Here is a 24,442-nt window from a genome sequence, read left to right as displayed (position 1 = left end):
ACAAAGAGAGAATATTAAAAGCAGCAAGAGAAAAACAGTTAGTTACCTACAAGGGAGCACCCATATGATTGTCAGCTGATTTCTCAACAGAAACTATGCAGGCCAGAAGGGAGTGGCAAGAAATATTCAAAGTGATGAATAGCAAGAACCTACAACCAAGATTGCTCTACCCAGCAAAGCTATCGTTTAGAATTGAAGGTCAGATAAAGAGCTTCACAGATAAGAAAAAGCTAAAGGAGTTCATCACCACCAAACCAGTATTATATGAAATGCTGAAAGGTATTCTTTAAGAGAAAGAAGAAAAAGTTTAAAGATAAAAAATTATGAACAACAAAGTGACAACAAATATCTATCAACAAGTGAATCTAAAAATAAAATGAATAAAAAATCTGATGAACAGAATAAACTGGTGAATGTAATAGAATCAGGAGCATGGACATGGAGCAGACAGACAATTCTCGGGGGGAAGAGGTGTGGGAGGTTGCAGGAAGAGATTGGACAAAGATCTTATATGCATGTATGCAGTACCTATGGATGCGGACAGTGGGGTGGCAAGGGCCTGGGGTGGGGTGGAAACCGGGTGAAGGGGAGCTATGGGGGTAAAAAAGAGACATCTGTAATAATCGCAACAATAAAGATTTTTTATAAAAATAATAAAAAAATTAAAAGATCACATACTATGATCAAGTGAGATTTATTCTGGGGATACAAGGTTGGTACGATATTCGCGAATCAGTAAACATGATATAACACAAACAAAATGAAGGATAAAAATCACAAGATACCAGTAGGTACAGTCAAAGCATTTGATAAAATACAGCATTTATTTATGATAAAAACTCACAGCAAAGTGGGAATTGAGGGATCATACCTCAACATAATAAAAATGATGTATGCCAACCACAGCTAGCATCATACTCAAAGGGGAAAAACTTAAAATCAGATACAGGACAGGGATGTCCACTTTTCACCACTCCCATTCAATACACAACTGAAAGTCCCAGCCACAGCGATCAGACAATAAGAAATTAAAGGTATCAAAATTGGAAAGGAGGAAGTAAAACTGTCACTCTTTACAGATAATACGATATTGAACATGGAAGACCCTAAAGACTCCCCTACAAAATTATCAGATCTAATAAGTAAATTTGGTAAAATAGCATGATACAAAATTAATATTCAGAAATTGGTAGCATTTTTATGCACCAATAATGAACTCTGAGAAAGAGAAATTAAGAAAATAATCCAATTTAATATTGCAATAACAGGAGACGAGGCAAAACTGCACAATCGCCAGGTCCGCTCAGTCCATGAAGTCCATTGCACTGCCCACCCACCCCACACCATCCCCTGCCGCTGCTGCCACAAGGGGAGTGCAGGTGGAGACCGTCTCCCACCCCACCCCCCTCCCCGAGACAGAGACGGGCACACCTTCCAGAAGCATGGCCAGACCTGCGTGGTGCACTACACGGGGATGCTTGAAGATGGGAAGAAATTTGATTCCTCCCAGGACAAAAACAAGCCCTTTAAGTTTATGCGAGGCAAGCAGGAGGTGATCCAAGGCTGGGAAGAAGGAGTTTCCCAGATAAGTGGGGGTCCGAGAGAGCCAAACTGACTATCTCCCCAGACTATGACTATGGTGCCATTGGGCACCAGGCATCACCCACCAAATGTCACTCTCTTCTTTGACATGGAACTTCTAAAACTAGAAGGACAGGAATGGCCTACTCCCTGAGCTCCCTGTGCTTGGATGTGCCATGGAGGGATCTGGAGGCCCCCACGTGCACATGTGAATCCGTGGGTAGCTTTTCCTGATGTTCCACTACACTTTGTATAAACATCTGCCGACTGAATGTGTTCTGTCACCCAGCTTTGCTCTTGCCCTTTCTCCTTGAATGTGTGTTGACCTAACTACATGCCATTAATCTCAAGTTACTCTTTTTATTTTGTTTTTGTTTTGGGGTTGAGATTCAGTTTCAGTGTTGAGATTGAGATTCAGTTTCAGTGTTTTGGATCTAGGTTTCCAATTACGTATTAGTCAAGTATTATTAACAGTACAAGTAGTGGGTTTAGACTAGGAATTGGTATGTGGGGACGCAAGAATCTTTATTTTATTTTATTTTTTGGATGAAATTTTAATCTATTATGTATTAAACATTCTTGCTGCCGTGCTGCAAAGCCATAGCAGACTTAAGGCACTGTTGAGGGAAGAACTATCTCCAAGTTGAGAGATGTCTTTAGGTTGAATTAAGAGCCCTACCCAAAACTGAAGTGGGAGGGGACAGCCCTGGCCGCCACTGCCTCATCCCACTCTCCCCTTAAACCCGCTGCCTTTTAAAAGCAATTGTTTTCACTGCGATGGTGGACACTACAGGTATCTGTCCCCAGGCCAGCAGGGACCTCTGAAGCCTTCTTCGTGGCCTCACTCTCTCCCACCCCCGACGCCATCCTGTGTGTTTTTTCTAAGAGATATTCAGGACTTTTATGTCATAGCTACCCAGGCTCCACTCCCTAAATTTAAGAACATTCATAAAAAGTTTAAATTGAAGGTGCTGTTTGTAGACACTTAAAACCCAATGAAAGCCCAGCCATCATGACAAATCCTTGAGCGTTGTCTTAAGAAAATGATGCTGGTCATCACAGCTTCAGCATCTCCTGTTTTTTGATGCTCACCTCCCCCTGCTGAGCTCAGTTTCCTGGCTTTTTCTTCCCTCCTTTCACCCCTTTGCTGTCCTGTGTTGTAGTGATTTGGTGAGAGAAATTATTGCTGCCTATCCCCCAATACCTCCCCGGCACTTCATATGAGTTTCAAGTTTTATTACTGCAATTAAAGTGCTTTACACTGGCTTTCCCCCCCCCCCCCAAAAAAAAAGGCCATAGTAATCAAAACAGCATGATATTAGCACAAAAACAGGTATATTGATCAATGGAACAGAATAGAGAACACAGAAATAAACCAATGCCTCTATGGTCAATTATTATTTGACAAAGGCGGCAAGAATATACAATGGGATAAATGATGTTGGGAAAATTGGACATAGAGCAAAGTAATGAAACTAGACCACAACTTACACCCCACCCAAGAATAAACTCAAAATGGATTACACTTAAATGTTATTTGCAAAACTATAAATACCCTAGGCCAGTGATGGCGAACCTATGACACGCATGTCAGCACTGACACGCGTAGCCATTTCTGATGACACGCGGCCGCATGCCGAGGATGAAACATTTGCTGCTCCTGAGGATGAAACATTTGCAACTAGAGTCTTGGAGCTAGTTTTTTCCTCAAAGTGACACACTACCCGAGTTATGCTCAGTTTTTTGGCAAAGTTTGACACACCAAGCTCAAAAGGTTGCCCATCACTGCCCTAGGCACAACATTTCAGACATTTCTTTTAAATATATTTTTATTGATTTCAGAGAGGAATGGAGAGGGAGAGAGAGATAGAAATATCAATGATGAAAGGGAACCATTGATGGCTGCATCTGCACACCCCACACTGGGGATCGAGCCTGCAACCCAAGCGTGTTCCCTGACCTGGAATTCAACCTGACCTCCTGGTTCATAGGTCAACACTCAACCATTGAGCCAAGTCACCTGGGCCAGACATTTCTTGTAGCAATATTTTTTGCCCATATTTCTCCTAAGGCAAGAAAAACAAAGGAAAAAATAAACAAATGGGATTTCATCAAACTAAAAAGTTTTTGCACAGCAAAAGAAACCATCAATAAAATGATAAAGGAACCCACTGAATAGAACATATTTGCCAATAAAGAACTTATACAACTCAACACCAAGAAGACAAACAACTCAATTTTAAAAAGGCAAAGAACCTGAATAGTCACGACTCCAAAGAGGACACAAAGATAGACATAAGAAAATAATGCTCAATGTCACTAATCATCAAAGAGGTGAATTAAAACCACAATCAGGTATCACCTCTCGCCTATCATAATGCCTATCTTCACTAAATCAACAAACAGGTGCTGGTGAGGATGTAGAAAAGGAAACCCTATTGCACTGTTGGTGGGAATTCAGACTGGTACAGTCACTGTGGAAAACAGTATGGAGTTTCCTCAAAAAATTAAAAATGTAACTGCCTCTTGATACAGCGATCCCACTTCTGGGAATATATCTTAAGAAACCGAAACATTAATTAGAAAAAATATATGCATGCCTATATTCATTACAGCATTATTTATAACTAGAGGCCCGATGCAAGAAATTCATGCAAGAGTAGGCCTTCGCAGCCCTGGCTGCCCAGCCTCGCAGTCCCAGCTTCATCTGGAAGGTCATCTGGGCAGTCATTCCGCTGTTCAGCCGTTTGGTTGATTTGCGTATTACGCTTTTATTATTATAGATGCCTGCAGGATGGGGCTGAAACCGGCTCTCTGACATCCCCCGAGGGGTCCCAGATTGCGAGAGGGCGCAAGCCAGGCCAAGGGACCCCACTGGTGCATGATCGGGGTCGGGGAGAGATGCAGGATGTTGGCCAGCTGGGGAGGGACTGAGGGAGGGCTCCAGGGCATGTCCAGCCTGTCTCACTCAGTACCGATCGGCCGGACCCCAGCAGCAAGCTAACCTACTGGTCGGAGCATCTGCCCCCTAGTGGTCAGTGCACATCATAGTGAATGGTTGAGCGGCCTTAGCATATCATTAACATATTACACTTTAATTGGCTGAACGGTCGACCAGTCACTGGACACTTGGCATATTAGGCTTTTATTATACAGGCAGTCCTCGAGTTACGTCAGACTCAACGTACCTCATTTCGTGGTTAGTCGCCATCTCCCATTTATTTATAAAAAATAGTTCCATCATTTCGACGTATGTACATATGTGCTTTATGTTTTTTATTATTTATTTATTACAAGTAAAGGTCAGGAATTGTTATCTTTCTTTTAATTTTTTTTACTGTTTCACTTCATTACTGCTGTGTATGTGCTCCATGTGAGTGATGTAGGTGCTTACGTAAACAGCCCAAGTGCCCATCAGTAGATGAGTGGGTAAAAAAGCTGTTGTATATTTATACAATGGAATACTACTGGGCTATAAAAAAGAAGGAAATCTTACCTTTTGCAACAGCATGGATGAATCTGGAGATTATTATGCTAAATGAAATAAGCCAGTCAGAGAAAGACAAATGCCATATAATCTTACTTATATGTGGAACCTAATGAACAAAATAAATGGACCAAATAAAAACAGAGGCATAGACAGGGAATAGACTGACAGCTGTCAGAGGAGGGTAGGGGCTTTGGTGGGGCTGGATGAAAGAAGGTGAAAGGATTAATAAAAATATCTATACTAATAAAAGGATAATATGCTAATTAGACCAGACCTTCCAGGAGACCTTCCAGACATCGTTCTGGACAAAGCCATGGTAGCAGGGCCAACGCAGAGGCAGTTAGGGGTGATCAGGCCAGGAGGGGAGGGCAGTTGGGGGCAATCAGGCTGGCAGGGGGGGCCATTGGGGGTGAGCAGGCTGGCGGGGGGGGGGAGCAGTTGGGGGCGAGCAGGAAAGCAGGCAGGTGAGCAGTTAGGAGCCAGAGGTTCCTGGATTGCGAGAGGGATATCCCCCGAGGGGTCCCAGACTGGAGAGGGTGCAGGCTGGGTTGAGGGACACCCCCCCCGAACAAATTTTGTGCACTGCGCCACTAGTACATATATAGGTATATAAAACACGTAGACACTGAAAACAGTGTGGTCATAGCCAGAGGGAAAGGGGGATGGGAATAGATGGAGGAGAGCAAAGGGCAGATACATGGGGATGGAAAGAGACTTTGCTCTGGGCAATGGGCACCTAAGGCAGTATATTGATGATGTTTTATTGAGTTGTACACTTGAAACATGTTATGATTTTGTGAACCAATGTCACCCCAATAATTCAATTAAAAAACACACATTGAAAAACAAAAACAAAACAAAACTGAACTCACGTATTAATCAAGAGAGTTTATCTGCTTTCTCCTTGGTTATCTTACAATTCACCCATATATGCAACTGCCATAGTTACAGTACTCAGTCATTTATATATACTGTCTGTTAAAACCAGGCATGATTCTCCCATTAGAAAGGCAAAGACTACTTTTGACTTATAATTTGTATAAACTATAGAAGTTAATCATGGTGCCCCATTAATGGGAAAAAAGTATTTATATTTTCACCATGCCCAAATAATATAGGAAACATCAAAATTACAAACAAATCCAGTAAGTTTCTAGAGTTAAATTCAAACTACAGTGGGTAACTGTCAACAGATAATAGTGATGAAAATGCAGTAAAACTTGAATACTTCAGAATAGTGTTCTCAAAAAAAAGAGTTGCAAGGTTTAAAAAAGAAATAGGTTCAGAGTCAATATTCTGGAGACTTTATTCACTGTTTTAAGATGATTTAGAATTTTTTTTTCTTTTCACATTACTGTCAAAGAAAAACTTGCACTGCAAGTGCAGTCACCTCTACTAAATTATTTGATAACAGTAATTGAACTTTTTGGAAAATCTATATGATTAAGGTAAAATTATCGTACATAATAAAAAGGTAATATGCAAATTGCATCACTCCGCTACGCCCACGATTGGGCCGGCTGGAGGCGCGGGACTCAGGGTAGCCGATTGGCTGGCAGTAGGAGCGGGGGGCGGGAACTCGCTCCTCCTGCCGGCCTATACGGCCGGTGCTGCGGGAGGACCCATGGGGCCGGCGGAAGAGGCTGGTGGCGGAACTCGGAGTGGCCGTTTGCACGGCTGCCAGCACCAGTTTTCGTCTGGCCACCCGCCGATCGGAGCGCCTCCCGAGTCCCGCCCTCAGCCTTTGGGAGGCGCTCCGATCGGCGGGTGGCCGGACGAAAACTGGTGCTGGCAGCCAGGTGAAGGAAAGTCTATTGCATGAAACTTCGTGCAACGGGCTTCTAGTTGGTAATAACACTAAATAAATAAGGAGGTACTTATATGTGAAAAAAATAAATAGGCTGTTCTAAGATTAATGGTTTTACAAAAACTCTATTCTAATTCTCATTTTAAAAAGATGTGAAGCACAGAAGGTAAGAATAAATGTGAGGCCAATTTAAGATAATAGCATGTTATTATTCTTGGTGATTTAAAAACCTTGTGAATCATGATACTATAGATTAACATTGTACTATTACAATTTAGTAATTGTATTTTTACTATTTTTTTTTAGTAAATTTTACTAAATTGTATTTTAAATGTAACTATATTTTTATAGATTTCAGAGAGAAAGGGAGAGATAGAAACATCAATGATGAGAGAGAACACTGATCGGCTGCCTCCTGCATGCCCCCCACTGGAGGATCAAGCCTGCAACTTGAATATGTGCCCTTGTTCAGACACTTCAGTCCACAGACCAATGCTCTATCCACCGAGCCAAACCGGTTAGGGCAATGTTCTGTATCTTGATTTTAGTAATGGTTTTATAGGTGTATACATCTGGAAAACCCACTGATTTATACACTGTAAATTGATGCAGCCTATCCTATATGATAAAACCCCAATATGCAAATCGACCAAACAGCAGAATGACCCATCACTATGACCCGCACTGACCACCAGGGGGTAGACGCTCAATGCAGGAGTTGCCCCCTGGTGGTCAGTGCGCTCCCACAGGGGGAGCGCTGCTCAGCCAGAAGTCGGGCTCATGGCTGGCCAGCGCAGTGGTAGCAGCGGGAGCCTCTTCAACCTCCACTGCAGGCAGGCAGTAAGGAGCGAGGGGTCTCGAACTGTGAGAGCCCTATTCTGTGAGAGGGATGTCTGACTGCTGGCTTAGGCCCAATTCTCTTGGGGATCAGGCCTAAGCCGGCAGTCAGACATCCCCCAAGAGGTCCTGGACTGTGAGAGGGCGCAGGCTCGGCTGAGGGACCCACCCCCCCCCGCCCGCCACAGTGCACAAATTTCATGCACAGGTCCTCTAGTTGTACATAAAATTGTACCTCAATAAATTTACTTTTTAAAAACGATGCATCATAAAAGTTACAAACTAAAAACTGTATTTCATTAAATTTGAGGGTCATCAAATTCTCTTTAAAAAAAAATAAAGATTTACTTGAGTATCACAAACAAGTCTTGAACTTTTATTAATTCAGAACTAACAGTTTATATGATTTTTATTTAGGCATATTACCAAATACAGGCTGCGAGATACATTATCTGTAGATGACCAGATTACCAAGTTCAAGTTCAAAGAACCTTTAAAAGTAATTTCCTCTAATATGAGGTAAACAGAGAACCTCATGGCCCAGTAGAAACAAGTTCAGCAGCTATCCCAAAGCATTAAAACAAGTGTTCAGGACCAGATTGTCTTAGAACATAGTGAAATCACACACAGACCAGCCTTCTTAGCATTCTTGAACACCTGATATAGTGACACACTTCAAGGTGGGACAAAATATCCAAGGTGTTTTGTGTTGAAGCAGCTCTTGAGAATCAAATGAATAAACCACCTGAACATCTACCTGCTTCTTACATCCAGTCATTTCTCTAATGGGCAGGGGATAAGGGGTGGGGATAACCAATATTCAAGTGTATTAAAAAGGTCAGACCTTTCACATAAAAACTTATAAATGTAGGAAGCAAAAGGGAGCAAAAAAATGTGACAGTCATTCTAATACTGGAGAACAGACTACAGAACAGTCTAGGTAGAAATTCCAGGGATCACTCAGTCTTCAATGTTATAGTCCTTAAATGCATCCAGGCTACCGACACACCTGTTTTCTGTGGGTTTTTAAATCCTCATCTAAGGATATGTTTACTGATGTGAGAGAGAGGAAGAGAAAGAGAGAAAAAGAAACATTATGTGCCGCAAACAGGATGGAACCTGCAACCTAGGTGTGTGCCCTGATAGGAAATCAAACCTGAAACCTTTTGGTATACAGGATGACACTCCAACAAGCTAAGCCACTCCCTCTGTTGTTTTTTAAATTGTATATTTAACAAATTTAAGGCTTCCTAAATGCCAGACGCTGCTTTAACTATGTGAACCCTGAGAAAGAAGCTGCCTACTAAGAAGGGCTCCTGGTGGCTTAATTGACCTTAAATTAAAAACAAAACAAAACCAGAGCCTAGCAGCTCTAAAAAGGGGCTCTCACCCAAACCACACTTCAGGGAGAAGCCTGCACTAAGCTGCCTTCCTTCTGCACTGAACTGCCTTCCTACACTGTGTTTCTGCTTCTGAGCCTGCCCTGGAGGAGTTCCTGGGATCCTATTTCAACCCACAGGACTGAGACATACCTTGTCTAACTGGAGCTGTGCAACTGTATCCCCATCAGCATCTTCACTGACCAATTGGAGCAGCTCCGTTCTGACCAACCAAGACATTGCCATTCGGACCAAACTGGGAAGATGTGAAGTCTTCATTTGCATGAGGATGGACCAATCAGGCACCAGCGACAGGGACTTCTGTCTATATAAACCAGCTCCCCTCTGGTTCAGGGAGCACCCTTTCCCTTTCCACCAAAGACAGAAGATTCCCTAGGTGGAGAGCAGTGCAGAGTGAGGCAGGGCAGGAAACAGCAGACCAACGCAGGGCACAACAAAACAGATCAGAGCAGAACAAGGATAATTATCTGAAAAGGGACCTAGTCCCAGAGCCACCTCACTGCCATGCTGTATCACAACTGAGCTGTTTTGCACTGAATCAAGTTTCCTTCTTTGTGGCACTGCAAAGGGGAAGTCTGACAAGTACTTAACAAATATTAACTCACTTAATGCTAATACCAACCCATGAAGGCACATACTTTACAGATAAGGAAATTGAAGTACAGAGAGATTAAGTCACCTTCTCAAGGGTACTCATCCAACCTGGCAGTCAAGTTGCAAAGTCTATGGTTCTAAACACTAAACCACCTTGCCTCTCTTTATGAGGTTTTTAATTGATAAACTTTCATGAATATGAACAAAGCTTTGCACTATAGCAAAATACACTGACTCTACTAGCCACTTGTTTAGTGGTCTTTTGTCAGTTAAATGCAGTTATTTAATCCCTGCAACAGTATTATTTGTTAGATTTCTGGCTGCACAGTGGAATCACCCAGAATTTTCATTTAATTGAAGTGGGAACTGGTCATTTATTTTAATACTCCCCAGATGAATGAATCCACTTTTAGCCACGGTTCACAATCACAGGTGTATAGCAAGGTTGTAAACTCAAATACCTGGTGAAATAATATACAAAGCAATGAGGCGAGGGGCAACCTGAAGAGTCAAATTTAATTTTAAAAAAACCCACAACACTGCATAGATAAAACTTAGTATCTACAAACACAATTTGGCTCATCGTGTATCTTCCATGTTAGGAGCACTCTTACTATATACATATTTATGATAAAAATCATTAATTCAAAATGTAAAACTCTTTGAATACATTCTGTATGAGAAATGAAAAGAATCAAGAAAAGCGAGAAATCAATGGCATCAACATCTGTTATACCCTTGTGAAACTTTACCAATATGTGTACAACCACACAAATCACTTATTTAATGTAAACAAAGGATTTATGACTAATCTCTGGGACTTAATTTCGGTATTGATAGGAACAGGAATTTCTATAAAGTAGAGGAATTTTTGTATAAATGGGAATAAGGGATACTCAGACACCCCTTCCTCTGAAGTAATGGGGATTGGCCATCTATCCTACCTAATAATAGAGTAATATGCAAATTGACCATACCTTCGCTACACCACCAGCCACGCACACCAGGAAACCGTCGCAGGGACGTTGGAGTGCGACGGAGCCCAAGGCCGGGAAAGCCTCGGGCGGAGGCTTTCCCGGCCTTGGGCACCAGCGTGGAGTCTGCACGGATCGCAGGCAATGACCAGGGGGTCGGCTCCTAAGATCCTTAGCAGGGACGCTGGGTGCGGCCGAGCCCAAGGCCGGGAAAGCCTCGGACGGAGGCTTTCCTGGCCTTGTGCACCAGCGGGGAGCCTGCACAGATCGCAGGCAATGACCAGGGGGTCAGCTCCTACGATCCTTAGCAGGGATGCTGGGTGCAGCTGAGCCCAAGGCCGTCGCCTGGGGCCAAGCCCGACCCTGAAAGAAGGCAGAAGGCGGTGGCCACAGCCAAGGCCTGGGTCCCCGGTGCCGATAGAAAACTGGTGCAGGCAGCCAGGTGAATGAAGGTCTATTGCACGAATCTTCGTGCAAACGGGCTGCTAGTTCTAAAATAACCCTTACAATGGGCTTCAGTATATCTGCACGTAAAGCACAATAAATTAGTACAGTTTAAATAAACTGTTCTCAGGTGTTTGAATTTTGCAGTCAATATAAATTTCATCTACAACATTTAGGAGATTAATATTGGTGTTTCAAAATTTTTTTTTGTTAAGTTAGAATATAAGTAAATTTACATACATACAAAAAACTATTACCATCTTCCAATACTCACATACATAGAGACACACAATGCACCATTGCAACACTCCTATCAGTTTTTATCTAATTTTTAAGGCAGATATTTTACTTTATATATAAGGAAACTGAAGTACAGAGATTAACTTGGCAAAACTTTATTTTTAAATCTTTGGCTGACACTGGTATGTAGAAACCAATGGGTAGGAAAAGGGGAATAGCAGATAAAAGAAGAAATAAAATTCACAGTATACAGTAAAATAAGGCAACAAACATTTATCGAATATTTGTTAAAACCAAAGTACTTTATTATATCTATATTCTCAAAATTTTAGTTTTATATACAGAAAATTGAATATTATTCAAAATGATAATCTGGGCCATTTTAAAAAGGGTAACATTAATCTAACATACTCAATTTAAGGAGATATAACCATAAATTCATTACAAAAAATGATATCCAAAAGTTAAAACTTAAAAGTTATGAATATAAAAGATTAAACTATAGGAAATATCTATATTAACCTCTTTCTTTTTGTGTATGTGTGCCTTAAAGCTATGAGGCATGGTTCTAGGTACTAGAAATCCTATATAATCCTATATAATCCTATATAATAAAAGCCTAATATGCTAAGTGTCCAGTCGTCCCTTCAACCAATCAAAGCGTAATATGCTAATGATATACTAAGGCCATTCAACGGCTCGCTATGATGTGCATTGACCACCAGGGGGCAGAGAGTCAACCCGTCAACCAGTTGCTATGACATGCACTGACCACCAGGGGGCAGACGCTCCAACTGGTAGGTTAGATTGCTGCTGGGGTCCGGCTGATCAGGACTGAGATGGATGGGCTGGACATGCCCTGGAGCCCTCCCGCAGTCCCTCCCTGGCTGACCAACCTCCCGCGTCCCTCCCTGGCCCCAATCATGCACCAGTAGAGTCCCTCGGCCTGGCCTGCGCCCTCTCGCAATCCGGGATCTCTCAGGGGATGTCGGAAAGCCAGATTTAGCCTGATTCCACAGGCCAGGCCGAGGGACCCCACTGGTGCACAAAATCGTGCACTGGGCCTCTAGTACAAAGATAAAAGGCAGAGTCCTACTCAAGGAACTAAGTTTAGTGGGAAAGACAGACAAATGAACTGGTAAGTGATAAAAACAATAAGAGCAACTATGCTATGAGAGCACAAGGTAGAAAGAGAGCACTTATTTATGTAAAATTGGACACTGGTGTCTTCCAAGGATCTGTTATCATCACTCCGTTGGTCAGTTCATCTGTCTTCATCAACGCTTCAACTTCCAAACAGAGGGTTTCCAATACATTTCCAAGGGATGCATTCCATACTAAATCATTACCACTTTCCTTAGGACAGGTCAATTTGCTTTCTACTCTGTTCTCCTTGCCCCCATCCCAACACACACATTTTCAAACTGGATAGTGATGGCTACTTATATTTTCCCTGGCAAGAAATATTGGCGTCATCGTTGACTCTTCCTCTTTACTTTAACTAAAACACCTCATTCTGAACTTCGGAAAGTCTTTTTGTCTATTTTCATGATCACTACTGTTATTTATGCTAGTAACTCTAAATCATATTCCTGTCTCTTACCTGATCTTTCTTCTAGATTCCTTCTCCAATATACAGTCCTATATTAGCTCAGTGTTCCTCAACACCTCTGTCCACTGTGTAATCTACAAAACTTTTAAAATAATAGAGATACCTGTTACACAAAGTTCTATAGTTGATACTAATGTGGAATTAAGACTGAGATCCACTACATGTGTTGTTACATTTTTTCCCCACAAAACAAAGGATCTACGCCAATACTTTAATTTTTACTGTATCTTTTGAAATGTAAAACATTCCCTAAAAAGATGCCTTAATACAAAGAAAACTAAAAATAACAAAATCGAATAACTATTATACTATGTGCTCCTAAATGAAGTGACAGTTTGAGTCACATTTCCCTTTATCTTTTCTTGTTACTGATTATTAAACTCTTTTCATTTTTTTAATCTGCTAGAATGGCAGTTCACTAACATTATATTCATTCCTTCATTTTTAGACCTTTTGGGTTTAGTTTAAAAGTATCTCTAATTCAAAAGATTTTCCCTTTCTCCAACTCTCTTGTTTTAGGTGTCTGCTAAAGAATAATCAATTACAAATATATTTTTCAGCTGATCCTGAACCACTAATCTAACTCACCCTTTGTCCCAAACTATGAAAAACAATTTTAATAATCAACAAGAATTAAACATCTAAACTTGGCTATTTAGTTGTTGAGTCTTAAAATGATGCTCAAAATGGCTAATCTTGCCCTAACTGGTTTGGCTCAGTGGATAGAGCATAGGCCTGCGGACTAAAGAGTCCCGGGTTCGATTCCAGTCAAGGGCACGTGCCTGGGCTGGGGCTCTCGATCCCCAGTGGGGGACGTGCAGGAGGCAGCCGATCAATGATTCCCTTTCACCATTGATGTTTCTATCTCTCTCTCCTCTCCCTCCCTCTCCCTTCCTCCCTGAAATCAATAAAAAATAAAAATAAAATGGCTAATCTTTGTAACACAATTTTTTCTGGATTTAGTCTTAAGAACCAACCTATCCTGTGTTTTCCTTTTCTGCTTCAGTATCAGTCTTTTTAACTAGTTTTGTATTTTCAGTGCTATAAAAAACATGATTTTTTTTAATGCAGAAAAGGAGAATAAAGATCACCCATAATCTCATGACCTTGAGAATACTTATCACTGCTTGCTACCAGGTTAACATGTACTTTTATTTCTCTCTGATTAATTAATAAACTGCATGGGTTTATGTGATGAATTGCTTTGATCAGCTAGGCATATAAAATAAGTAAATTCAGAGACTAAATAAATTGGTGAAATTTGCTAAAGTAAATATATTCACAAGACAGGTTAAAAAAATCAAAACTAAATGGAATCGAGATCATACTTTCATTTCTAACAACCACAGCCTTTACATTTTCTTGGAATTTTTACATGGAATTTTTACTTTGGAAAAAGAGAAGATGCCAAGCATAATAACGTTCATTATATTAACAGAATTATGTGACTAGAGTTTCAGGATAAGAAGCTAGGAAACTTCCCGGGCAGGAGGAATGGGGAAACTGAGACAGGAAAGTTGAAACAAGGCCAAACAGTGTGGGCAATGTGCAGCTGGCACACAGATAACAAGCCATTATCCTCCTCAGCCAAGTACACGTGAGAGCAAATGGCTAAAAAAGCCTCCGTGAGGAAAGAATGAAGGAAAGGAGGGCGAAAGGAGAAAGGGGCAGTTTTATTTTTTAATCCCTAACAGAGAAGCCAGCAGTCTCGGGGTGTGGCAAGATAAAATTGCCAGTTGCTTCTTATGAATTCTGGGAATAAAAAGGTATTTTGAGACTTAATCTATACCAAGATACTCAGCAAAAGAATCTTTGAAACCTGTAGACAGGAGGATATATAACTCCTTGAACCTGCACCAGACATCTGTTTTTCCGATTAGCCGGAACAGTCCATCTGCGCTCCGAGCTGGATGAAATGAAATAGATTTGCTTGCCTTGCTTCTTTAATAATTTTGCTTGCTTAAATTGCTTTAATAAATTGGCTTTTCACAATGCAATCAACTGGAGTTTTGTCGTTTAAATTCGTTTGTACGAGAGGTCAAGAAGTTGAGGACAACCCTCTCCCTCCCATTCTGGAGGCTGTCCCATAACACCTCTCCACTTCTCTGGTGTCTGTGAGAGGGGCCAGTAACTGGGATTATGAAAAAAAATCATACAAAAACAAGTGAAAATATACATGGCCCCACTACAGTTCTCAATTAGTTATAAAAAGCAAAACTAGCTGTTTCTTATTAAAAAGCTGTCTTTGCTAGTTTTTAATTCTACACATATCTACATATGTAAACTCTTATATTTAAAATGTTTTATTTACATGGAGGTCTTATTTTTAAATTCTGTATAGCAAAGACAGAAAACACATATCTGCATACACTCAATCTAAAAGACTGTCCCTTATCTACAAATGGCTGACACAGAAACACTCCTTCTCATCACTACTGCTAGACATTGCCTTACCATTTCCTCTTGGCAACTACTTCAGATAACAGCACTGCCTGAAACACTAACTTTACCTCCAATTCTCACTTTACCCTGATACAAACTGACATAGGACCTTTAAGTAGCGACACAAGACAGGCAGTAATATGGAGCAGAGAGGAGGAAAAAGGTCAAAGGAGAGTGCATTAAACCTACTTGCTAGCCTTTGCCACTAGTCTATCCACTATCCAGTACCCCAAGACTGCTCATTACATCAACAAGCATCAGTTGCACAAATGGATTGGGAAGGTGGAGGGAAATCTTTTCCTACCACAGCAGGAAAATCTTATTTTCATTCTTATTCCTGCTTCATTTTCAATTCCACTACCAGAAATAAGAGAAGGAAAAATTATATATCCAAGCCTACACTCATTATTCAGTTCTCATTCCTGTCCTTACTATCCAGTAAATGTTTTGCCGCCTTCTTCATTCTATCCCAATTTATTTCCTTCTCTTTGAGAAGAGATTGCAGTCTCTCGAACAGCCTCAGCTTAGCTAATCACAGCTATCCAATGGATTGCCCCATTCCCATCAATTTATATCTTTTTACCTAACACAAATTCTAGGGCCACTTTCCTGCTTCCCATTTTCCCTCCCATTCCACCAACATTTGGAGTCACAATTAGGCTTGGAATTGAGAAGAAAAGACTATTATTCCCATAAAATATGTACAGTGCTAATTATGTGCTATCCAGACTTCAAGCAAGTTATTTTAATATTTGGGGGATTCAGTTCACTCATGCAGGGGAAGGAATTAGTTTAGATCACCACTCCAAAATCTGGCTGACAAATTTCCAGGCCCCAAAAACAAGGATTCTGAAAATGTACATCTGAAATGGAACACAGTTTTCTAAAAGGGACTCAGATGAAGCTACTGATGAGCCATGCCTGGGAATCAATGATAAATGCTAAGGCTCCTTCTAGTCTAACATTTCAAGATTCTAAGCTGGAATTTTCACTGCATTTTCTGATAGGATTCTATATATATCTACATATATAAAAGCCTAAGCGACCGTCCAGCCAGTAGCTATGACGCACAGTGACTACCAGAGGGCAGATGCTCAACGCAGGAGCTGCCAAGCTGCAGTGACTTGGCAGCTGCGGTTCGTGGGTAACGCACCCAGAACCAAAGAGGAGGGAGCCCGATTCCGGGGTGCATCACATCACCCGAGAACTGCCCTCTTGCAATCGGGAACCCTCAGGGGATGTCAGAGAGCGGGTTTCAGGCCCGCAGGCCAGGCCGAGGGACCCCACCGGTTCACGAATCCATGCACTGGGCCTCTAGTATTGTTATAAAAGGAGTGTAGTTTCCAGTTATTGGTATTAGAGGTTCATGTATGTTACTGATTAAGTAGGCCTGTGTAAAGCACCTAAGCCCCATTTATATTACTTTATGACCATAGCTGACTTGCAAATGAACATGTACAATATATGTTCAGACTGGGGACCATCAGTATTATAACAATAGTAAGACCTCAAAGAAAAACACCGAAAATTGTCATCAGACTTTTTCAGATTTTTTTCAAATCATAACTAAGATTTAACCTACATATCAGAAATAAAGGAAGGAAGGCATGCTCATTGGGATCTTTAATTTTGCTAGGTCACTGATGGGGCTTTGTATATCACTGGGATAAAGCCTAGAGAAGTCTAGATCATTGGTGAAATTCAGGGCATTAAGATACCTAAAGAACAGTCTCAAAGGTTTACAGATTGCAGGGACTTTACCTGCTCAGAAGTACACCAGATCATTCACTTATGAACTACACTAGAGGCCCAATGCACAAAATTCGTGCAAGAGTAGACCTTCCTTCCCCCAGCTGCTGGCACCAGCTTCCCTCCAGCACCCGGTACCCAGGCTTCCCTTACAGCCCCAGCTTCATCCAGAAGGACGTCTGGTCTAATTAGCATATTATGCTTTTATTATTATAGATGTACCTATTTTAGTTCTAGTAACTTCCAATTACCAATTCTCATTATAACCAGTATTCCCTTGGTTAATATTCAAGCTTATAGACGTGTTTCAACACGTGGAAACTAAGCAAGTATAAACAACACTTAAAAACATTAAACATTAGCAGTATGTTAAGTGAAACCTATGCATTTATGAATAAACTAGAGGCCCGATGCACGAAGATTCATGCAAGAATGGGCCTTCTTTCCCCTGGTTGCTGGCAATGCCTTCGCTCTGGCTGAAGCCGCCTTTCCGCCTTCCCATGCTGCCCAGAGGCCCAGGGCGCTGGGGTGGTGCTGACTGCCCTGACCCCAGCCGCTGGGCGCGGGCGCTTGCATATGCAAATTAACCCGTCTTTGCTGGGTTGATTTGCATACTCACTCCTGACTGGCTGGTGGGCATAGTGAAGGTATGGTCAATTAGCATGTTATTCTTTCATTAGGTAGATAATAAAATTATTAAAAGGTAAACATGGAAACTGAATTATATGCTAGTCATTTTTTCTTTAAAAGATATATTTTCTTAAATTTGTACAAAATAGCATTATAAATAAAAGGAAAGTGTCCATTTCCTTATTTCTCCAAACATAAAAATCTGTGCTGAATCTGTACTGACATTTTTTTTTTTCAGAGAGGAAGGGAGAGACAGAAACGTCAATGACAGAGAATCATCAATCGACTGCCTCCTGCAGGCCCCACAATGGGGATGGAGCCCACAACCCAGGCATGTGACCTGACCCAGAATTGAACCCTGACCTCCTGGTTCATAGGTTGATGCTCAACCACTAAGCCACGCTGGCCAGGCCTGAATGCCATTATATAAGTTCATTCTCTGAATATCAAGAATGGTTGCTATGGTAAAGAGTCATTTTATTGAATAAATTGTGGGTTGTGGTTTAAAACATTCTTTTAAAAAACAAATTTCAACATAACTATACCTGATGTCTCTATTGCTATCTACTAAACAATAACTGTAGGCCATCTTTGAGACTATTATTTAAGTAGCTACATAAAATGCTAGGCTTGAGTTGCCAAGGAAGGAAACTTGGACTTTAAAGAGTTTGAAAAATAAAACATATCTCAACTATATTCAAAGGAACAAAGACACTTAGTATTAATCTTCTAGATTAACATGATCTTACACGATTGTTTCCTCAACTCATAATTTTGCTCCTAATGCTAAATTATGTATAAGATCAACACCAGAAGACTGCCAACTTTTCAGTTTGCAATTAAGCTAAACGATAGCAAGTAGAGAGTTATCCCTCATTTTGATCTTTAAAATTTCTCCTGAGCATACGGAAAACCTGGGAATTTTCAGTCAGTGTATTATAAAACTAGAGACCTGGTGCACGAAATTTGTACACTGGGTGGGGGGAGGTGTCCTTCAGCCCGGCCTGTGCCCTCTCACAGTCCGGAAACCCTCAGGGGATGTCCGACTGCCACAGAGGTGGGAGAGGCTCCCGCCACCGTCACTGTGCTCGCCAGCCGTAAGTCTGGCTTCTGGCTGAGTAGCGCTCCCCCTATGGGACCGCACTCACCACCAGGGGGCAGCTCCTGCATTGAACGTCTGCCCCCTGGTGGTCAGTGCGTGTCATAGCGACCGGTTGTTCCGCCATCAGGCCGAAACCACCTCTTCAACATCCCCCAAGGGGGGGGGGGGGGCGGTCCCGAATTGCGAGAGGGCGCAGGCCAGGCCAAGGGACCCCATTGGAGCATGATCAGGACCAGGGAGGGACATGGGAAGTTGGCCAGGCAGGGAGGGACTACGGGAGGGGCTCCAGGGCATGTCCAGCCCATCTTGCTCAATGCCAATCGGCGAGACCCCAGCAGCAAGCTAACCTACCAATCAGAGCATCTGCCCCCTGGTGGTCAGTGCACGTCATAGCAACTGGTTGACCAATAAACTATCTGCCCCCTGGTGGTCTGTGCACATCATAGCAGTTGAGCAGCCTTAGCATAACATTAGCATATTACCCTAACTGGTTGAATGGCTGACTGGACACTTAGCATATCAGGCTTTTATTATATAGGAGGAGGATAGCTCTGTAAATTAGCCTATGTTTAAGAACGCCAAGGACAACTGTGAACCCCAACTATAAACACTCCTCAGGCACAAACAAAGCTACGAAGACTTCTTCCTTTGCTTATGATGTCCCACAGGAGGGTCCCAGCCTGCCGGCTTCTCCAGAGCATGGGTCCTCGGGATGCTGAGTCAAAAGCTAAGCCGTTTTGAGAACCTGCCCAAGATCTCGTCGTCCTCCGCCTAAATAAACACGAAGATCAGACATCTGAAGTCCAGGGAGTGGGGCGACGGCAAGCCCAGTCAGCTAAGCGGCTGCTGACTTGGAAGCCCTGCAACCGGCAGGAGTGAAGCCCTAGGAAGGCGGCTCGCGGGCAGCACATCCCACAGGCTGATCCGGCGCGGCGCTCGGGCTTCCTCCGTCCGCCTTTCTAAAGGGGCTTGGCCTGCGGTCCGGGTTTACCTTCTCGTCTCTCCCACCGAGACCTCCACTTCCCCGGTGAGCGTGTACGTGAGAGGCGACAAGGATCTCGGCACCACTCGGGGCTGGGGATTGGGGGTGGGGGTGGGGCTGAGTTCTCACTCCGGCCTGGAGCTCCCCAGAAGGGCCCTCGGAGAAGGGGGTCCGGGCCTGGGCGAGCGGCGTTCCCAGGGGCTGACGTTCAGCTCCTTCGGATAGGAATGGGGTCCCCTGGTGGGGGGAGGAGGTAGAGTGGTAAAGGGCTGGGGCGACGAGCTCCCCCTTTCCCGCCCCTCTCTTCCCCCCCGCCCCCCGCTGTCCCCCCTCAGCTGTTTACCTTCCCGGTACTTCTTGCGGAGCCGCCGGTGGACGCTCTTCACCACCCCGGACAGCTTCTCCTGCTCCCGCTTCCGCTCCTGCTCCTCGAGCGGCGGAGGGCTCGCGGGCCCAGCCCCGCGTTTGCGAACGGCGCCGCGGCCGCCGGCCCCGAGCTCCATCTCGCCGCCGCCGCCCCTCGGCCCGCGTAGACGTCCTCCGGCCGCAGGAGGTGGGGAAGGAGGCTGCAGCGGGGGCGGCCGTGGAAAGAGGCCGTAGGGCTCGAGCCGCGGCGCGAGTCCGGCCCAAGGGCAAGGCTCACCCAGGCGCGCGGAGCTGATTGGTGGGCTGCGAGGGCGGGGGAGACGGACAGGGCCGCGAGCCAATGCGGAGGCGCCAGGGCGCGGGGGGGCGCTCGGCGCCTGGGAGGGTGGCAGCTGAAGGAGGCGGGGCTGGCAAGCTGAGAGCAGCTGAGGAGGTGGGAGCCGTGAACCCCACCCCCTCTTCTCTCCCCGCCCCCCCGGGTTTCATGGGCACGCGCGGTGAGGAGACCGCGGAAAAGCACTGCGGGCCTCGCGCGTGCGCGTCTGAGTGTGCTTGGTTTTGACATCACTCTGACGTCCAAGGCTGTCCCTTCCACCTCCTGCCAGTTATATTGGGGTGTGATGAGGCTGGGGTCCTCTGCCCGAGTCCATGCTGCACCCTGTCATTGGCGGAGGCAGTTTTCTTCGGCGCCAGGAGAGGCATGGCTTCCAAGTACTGATTTACTAAACGGGCTGGCCATCGCCAGTGCCTCCAGGGTCAGTGCTGGGTGCAAGACAGAAAACGGGGAAAGGAGAGGACCCAGAAAAGTAATAGAAGGTGAGGGGAGCGAGGGGAAGAAAGAGGGAGAAGCAACAACAGATGCCCTCAAGAACTTTTATGGTGTCTCTGGTATCACAGGAATACTGTCCTGCGTTCATTTGCATCAGAACTCTGACACTTAGTTTATTTATTTTCTCTTTTTAGATTTTTTATTTTTTTATTTTTAGAAAGGAAGGGAGAGGGAGATGTGGACAAAAAGGGCCACATGCTCAAGGAAGGCCTGCGTGGCGGCCTGAAGATAAAACTTTTTAACTAAAGACAGTCTATGGCAGATTAGTCATGTCCTAGGCCAGATTCTTCCTGACAAAAGTCAGTCTTCCCCTTACCTAAGCCTGTCTGTTGTCTTTTGCATCTATGATAACACGCCTTAGGAATGTCAGGGTAACTTGTAACTTCCCTTTTTCCAGACCCCTCAGGTCACAACCGAAGTCCTTGGCGCCAGGACTGCTGACCACAATTTCCTTCATTGCTGTTGTTATCGTGTTAATTGTTGACTGTTAACTATCCTGGACTCACCTGTGTGAAAGAAGCCTGTATCTATCTTTTTACTTTTTATCAAATCGCCCCCCCAACCCCCCGCTTTGCTTTCTCCCACCTCCCTAATCGGCACCAGTGAATTTCATGTAGCCCACTTACCTCTCTTCCTTTGACTGTAATGTAGAGAAATAGGTGAAAAAACACCATTCTCCCAAACATTATCCCAATGTGTTGAGATTCTGCTTTCTGGCAGTTGTCAACAGTTTGGTTCAAATAAACTCACAAAAATTCTTTACAGGTTTGAATGTGTTCTTATGTTAACAGAGTGAAACATCACGTGAGAATGGAGAATTGATTGGCTGCCTCCTTTAAGTCCCCTACAGAGGACTGAGCCTGCAACCCAGGCATGTGCCCTGACTAGGAATCAAACCTGCAACCTTTCAGTGCACAAGGGGCGGGGGATGCCCAACCAACTGAGCCACATCAGCCAGGGCAGAACTCTGAACCCTTTTGAAGTTGACTTGGGTGAACCCCCGCCCTTTCATTTGGTGGGTTAATCTCTGTGGAGTGTGCCTATGTAGGTTTGGCAACTTGTGCCTCCCCCACACCCCTCTTTCTTCCTTAGGAAGCTCATGGGGAATGTGGTTGCTTACTTCTGTGCCAGAAAGGTGGAACACTGCTCTGCAAAGAGAAGTAGACTCTGCAATTAGCTCTTCACTTGGTACTGAGGCTGCTGCAGAGATTCGATGGCTGAGAGCTCTTAATGAATTGCGTTAGGTTGCAACATATTTCTCCACTGCAGTTGTTGGTTACATGTGTGAGCCCTGAAAACGAGGATACCTACTTAGAAGGCCTCCTGGTGGCTACCTGGGCTCCAATTAAAACAAAACTAGAGTTCAGCAACCATTTCTATGCAGTGTCCTCTCATGCATACGGCACCTTAGGGAGAAGCCTACACTGTGTTTCTGCCATCTGAGCCAGCCCTTATAGAGGAGTTCCTGGAATCCTATTTCAACAAATAGACCTGAGACATTCCCTGTCTAATTGGCGCTCTGCAACTACCGTATTTTTCCATGTATAAGACACCCCCATGTATAAGATGCCCCCCATTTTTCCAACCCAAAATTAAGAAATCAATATTTTAAACCTTTTGCTGGTTTTCCTCTTAAGGCCTTCTTCTTTTTTTTTTGGCATCTTAAGGAGCTGTTCTTCCTGTTTTCTCCACTGTCTGATCATACACTCAATGGGAGGAGGTCCAAATTGTCTCTCTGCAGCTCTATTTCCATGCTCCTTGGCATAGCCGATTACATTCAGTTTGAATTTTGTAGAGTAAGACAATCGCTTACCAGTATTTATCTTTTTATTTTTTGACGTCTGTATGGGCTCAGAACTCTCCGGTCCCTGTTGCATCTGGGCACTCTCTACCTGCACCTCCAATTACGGCATCAGTTGACGTCAATAATAATAAGGCTCGTGATTGGAGGAAGCCTGTTTGACAAGGCATTGGCAGCTACACACCTGCACGGGCTCCCTCCTTGGCTAACTTCCGTGTATAAGACGCCACTTGATTTTCAGTCTAACGGTTTTAGAAAAAAATAGCATCTTATACACAGAAAAAAATACAGTGTATCCCAACAGCATCATTGCTGACCAATCAGAGCAGTTCCATTCTGATCAATCAAGACAGTGCCTTTTTTACCAAACTGGGAGGATTTGGAGTCCTCATTTGCATAAAGATGGACTATTCAGGAATCAAGGGTGTGGACTCTTTTTATAGAAACCAGCTTCCCTCTGTCTCAGGGAGCATGCTTGCCTTTATCACGAGACTGAAGACTGCATTTCTCGAGCTAGAGCTGAAACACTGAAGACTTCTCATTGGAGTGAATCAAGGCAGAGCAGACTGGTGCAGAGTGGAGTGGACCAGAACAGGTGGAACAGACCACAGTAGAGCAGAGCTGTCTAGCTGAAGAGGCTACACCCCAAAGCCACTGTGCCCCAGGGCTGCCTCACAGCAGTGCTGTTGCACAGCCATGCTGCTTCATAACTGAGCTGTAACACGATGGAGCTGTTCTACAGCCAGGCTGTTCTCACAGCCATGCTCTATCATAATTGAGCTGTTTGCATTGAATAAAGTTTCTTTCTTTACTGTACCTCAAATTAAGGATTCCTATTGGATAACTTTATAAATATGAATAGAGTTTGCATCACACAACTGTTTTATATGGAACCTTCTGAATAATGAAGACCTTGAAGAAAAAAGCATTACATACAGACTCCAGAACATGGATGAACAGGAGAGAAGAGGTGAAGGGAGAAGATTGATGGAATTTAAAAGATGGAAGATGTTTTCCTACAGGCACAGTGAAGAATTAATTATAATTATGAAGAGAAATTACACAAATGGGCCTTCTAAATTGAGGATATGGTGGTCTTATCTGAGATTTCATTTGGGGAAAAAGGGAACTTTTGGCTCTTTTCACATTTTAATATATATGGGAGGCAAAAAGAGGTGCAAATATTTAGATGTTACAATTATAGTAAAGAAAACATTCAATTTCATTTGTACTAAACTGTAATTTTAAAGAATAGTTTCCTCCATGCTACTGCCAGCAAATGAATTTTTAAATGCTTTTTAAAAAGTAAAGGGTACACTGAAGGAAAATTGGAAAATACAGAAAGGCATAAAGAGAGTAAAAGAGCTAAGACAGTAGATCCTAAATCTCACCACAAAAAAGAAAGGGTAACTATTGTGACTCTAGCTGATACTATGGTGGTATTCCCTTTACAGTTTATAAAAGTTTCCAATCAACACATGCACACCTTAAACTTACACAATGTTAAGTGTCAATTATATCACAATAAAGCCAGAAAAAAAAAAGTGAAACTCACCTAGAAA

General features: G+C 43.4%; 1 protein-coding gene and 1 pseudogene across 2 annotated transcripts in view; one reads left to right on the top strand and one right to left on the bottom strand.

The window, feature by feature from the left end:
* BMT2 (base methyltransferase of 25S rRNA 2 homolog) overlaps nucleotides 1-20,502 on the bottom strand; it is a 115,727-nt gene extending 95,225 nt beyond the window's left edge. For both annotated transcript variants that reach the window (XM_054726454.1, XM_008152398.3), the window contains exon 1: nucleotides 20,228-20,502. In XM_054726454.1, the coding sequence (XP_054582429.1) occupies nucleotides 20,228-20,387 (160 nt within the window). In that variant the 5' untranslated portion in view covers nucleotides 20,388-20,502. The remainder of the gene's footprint in view (nucleotides 1-20,227) is intronic.
* On the top strand, nucleotides 1,311-1,735 carry LOC114226737 (peptidyl-prolyl cis-trans isomerase FKBP1A-like; annotated as a pseudogene).
* Nucleotides 20,503-24,442: the final 3,940 nt, after the last annotated feature.

Source organism: Eptesicus fuscus, chromosome 14 (genome assembly GCF_027574615.1).
Source record: "Eptesicus fuscus isolate TK198812 chromosome 14, DD_ASM_mEF_20220401, whole genome shotgun sequence".
In the NCBI taxonomy this organism is placed as follows: domain Eukaryota; kingdom Metazoa; phylum Chordata; class Mammalia; order Chiroptera; family Vespertilionidae; genus Eptesicus; species Eptesicus fuscus.
This window is presented reverse-complemented; position numbering and strand designations above follow the sequence as displayed.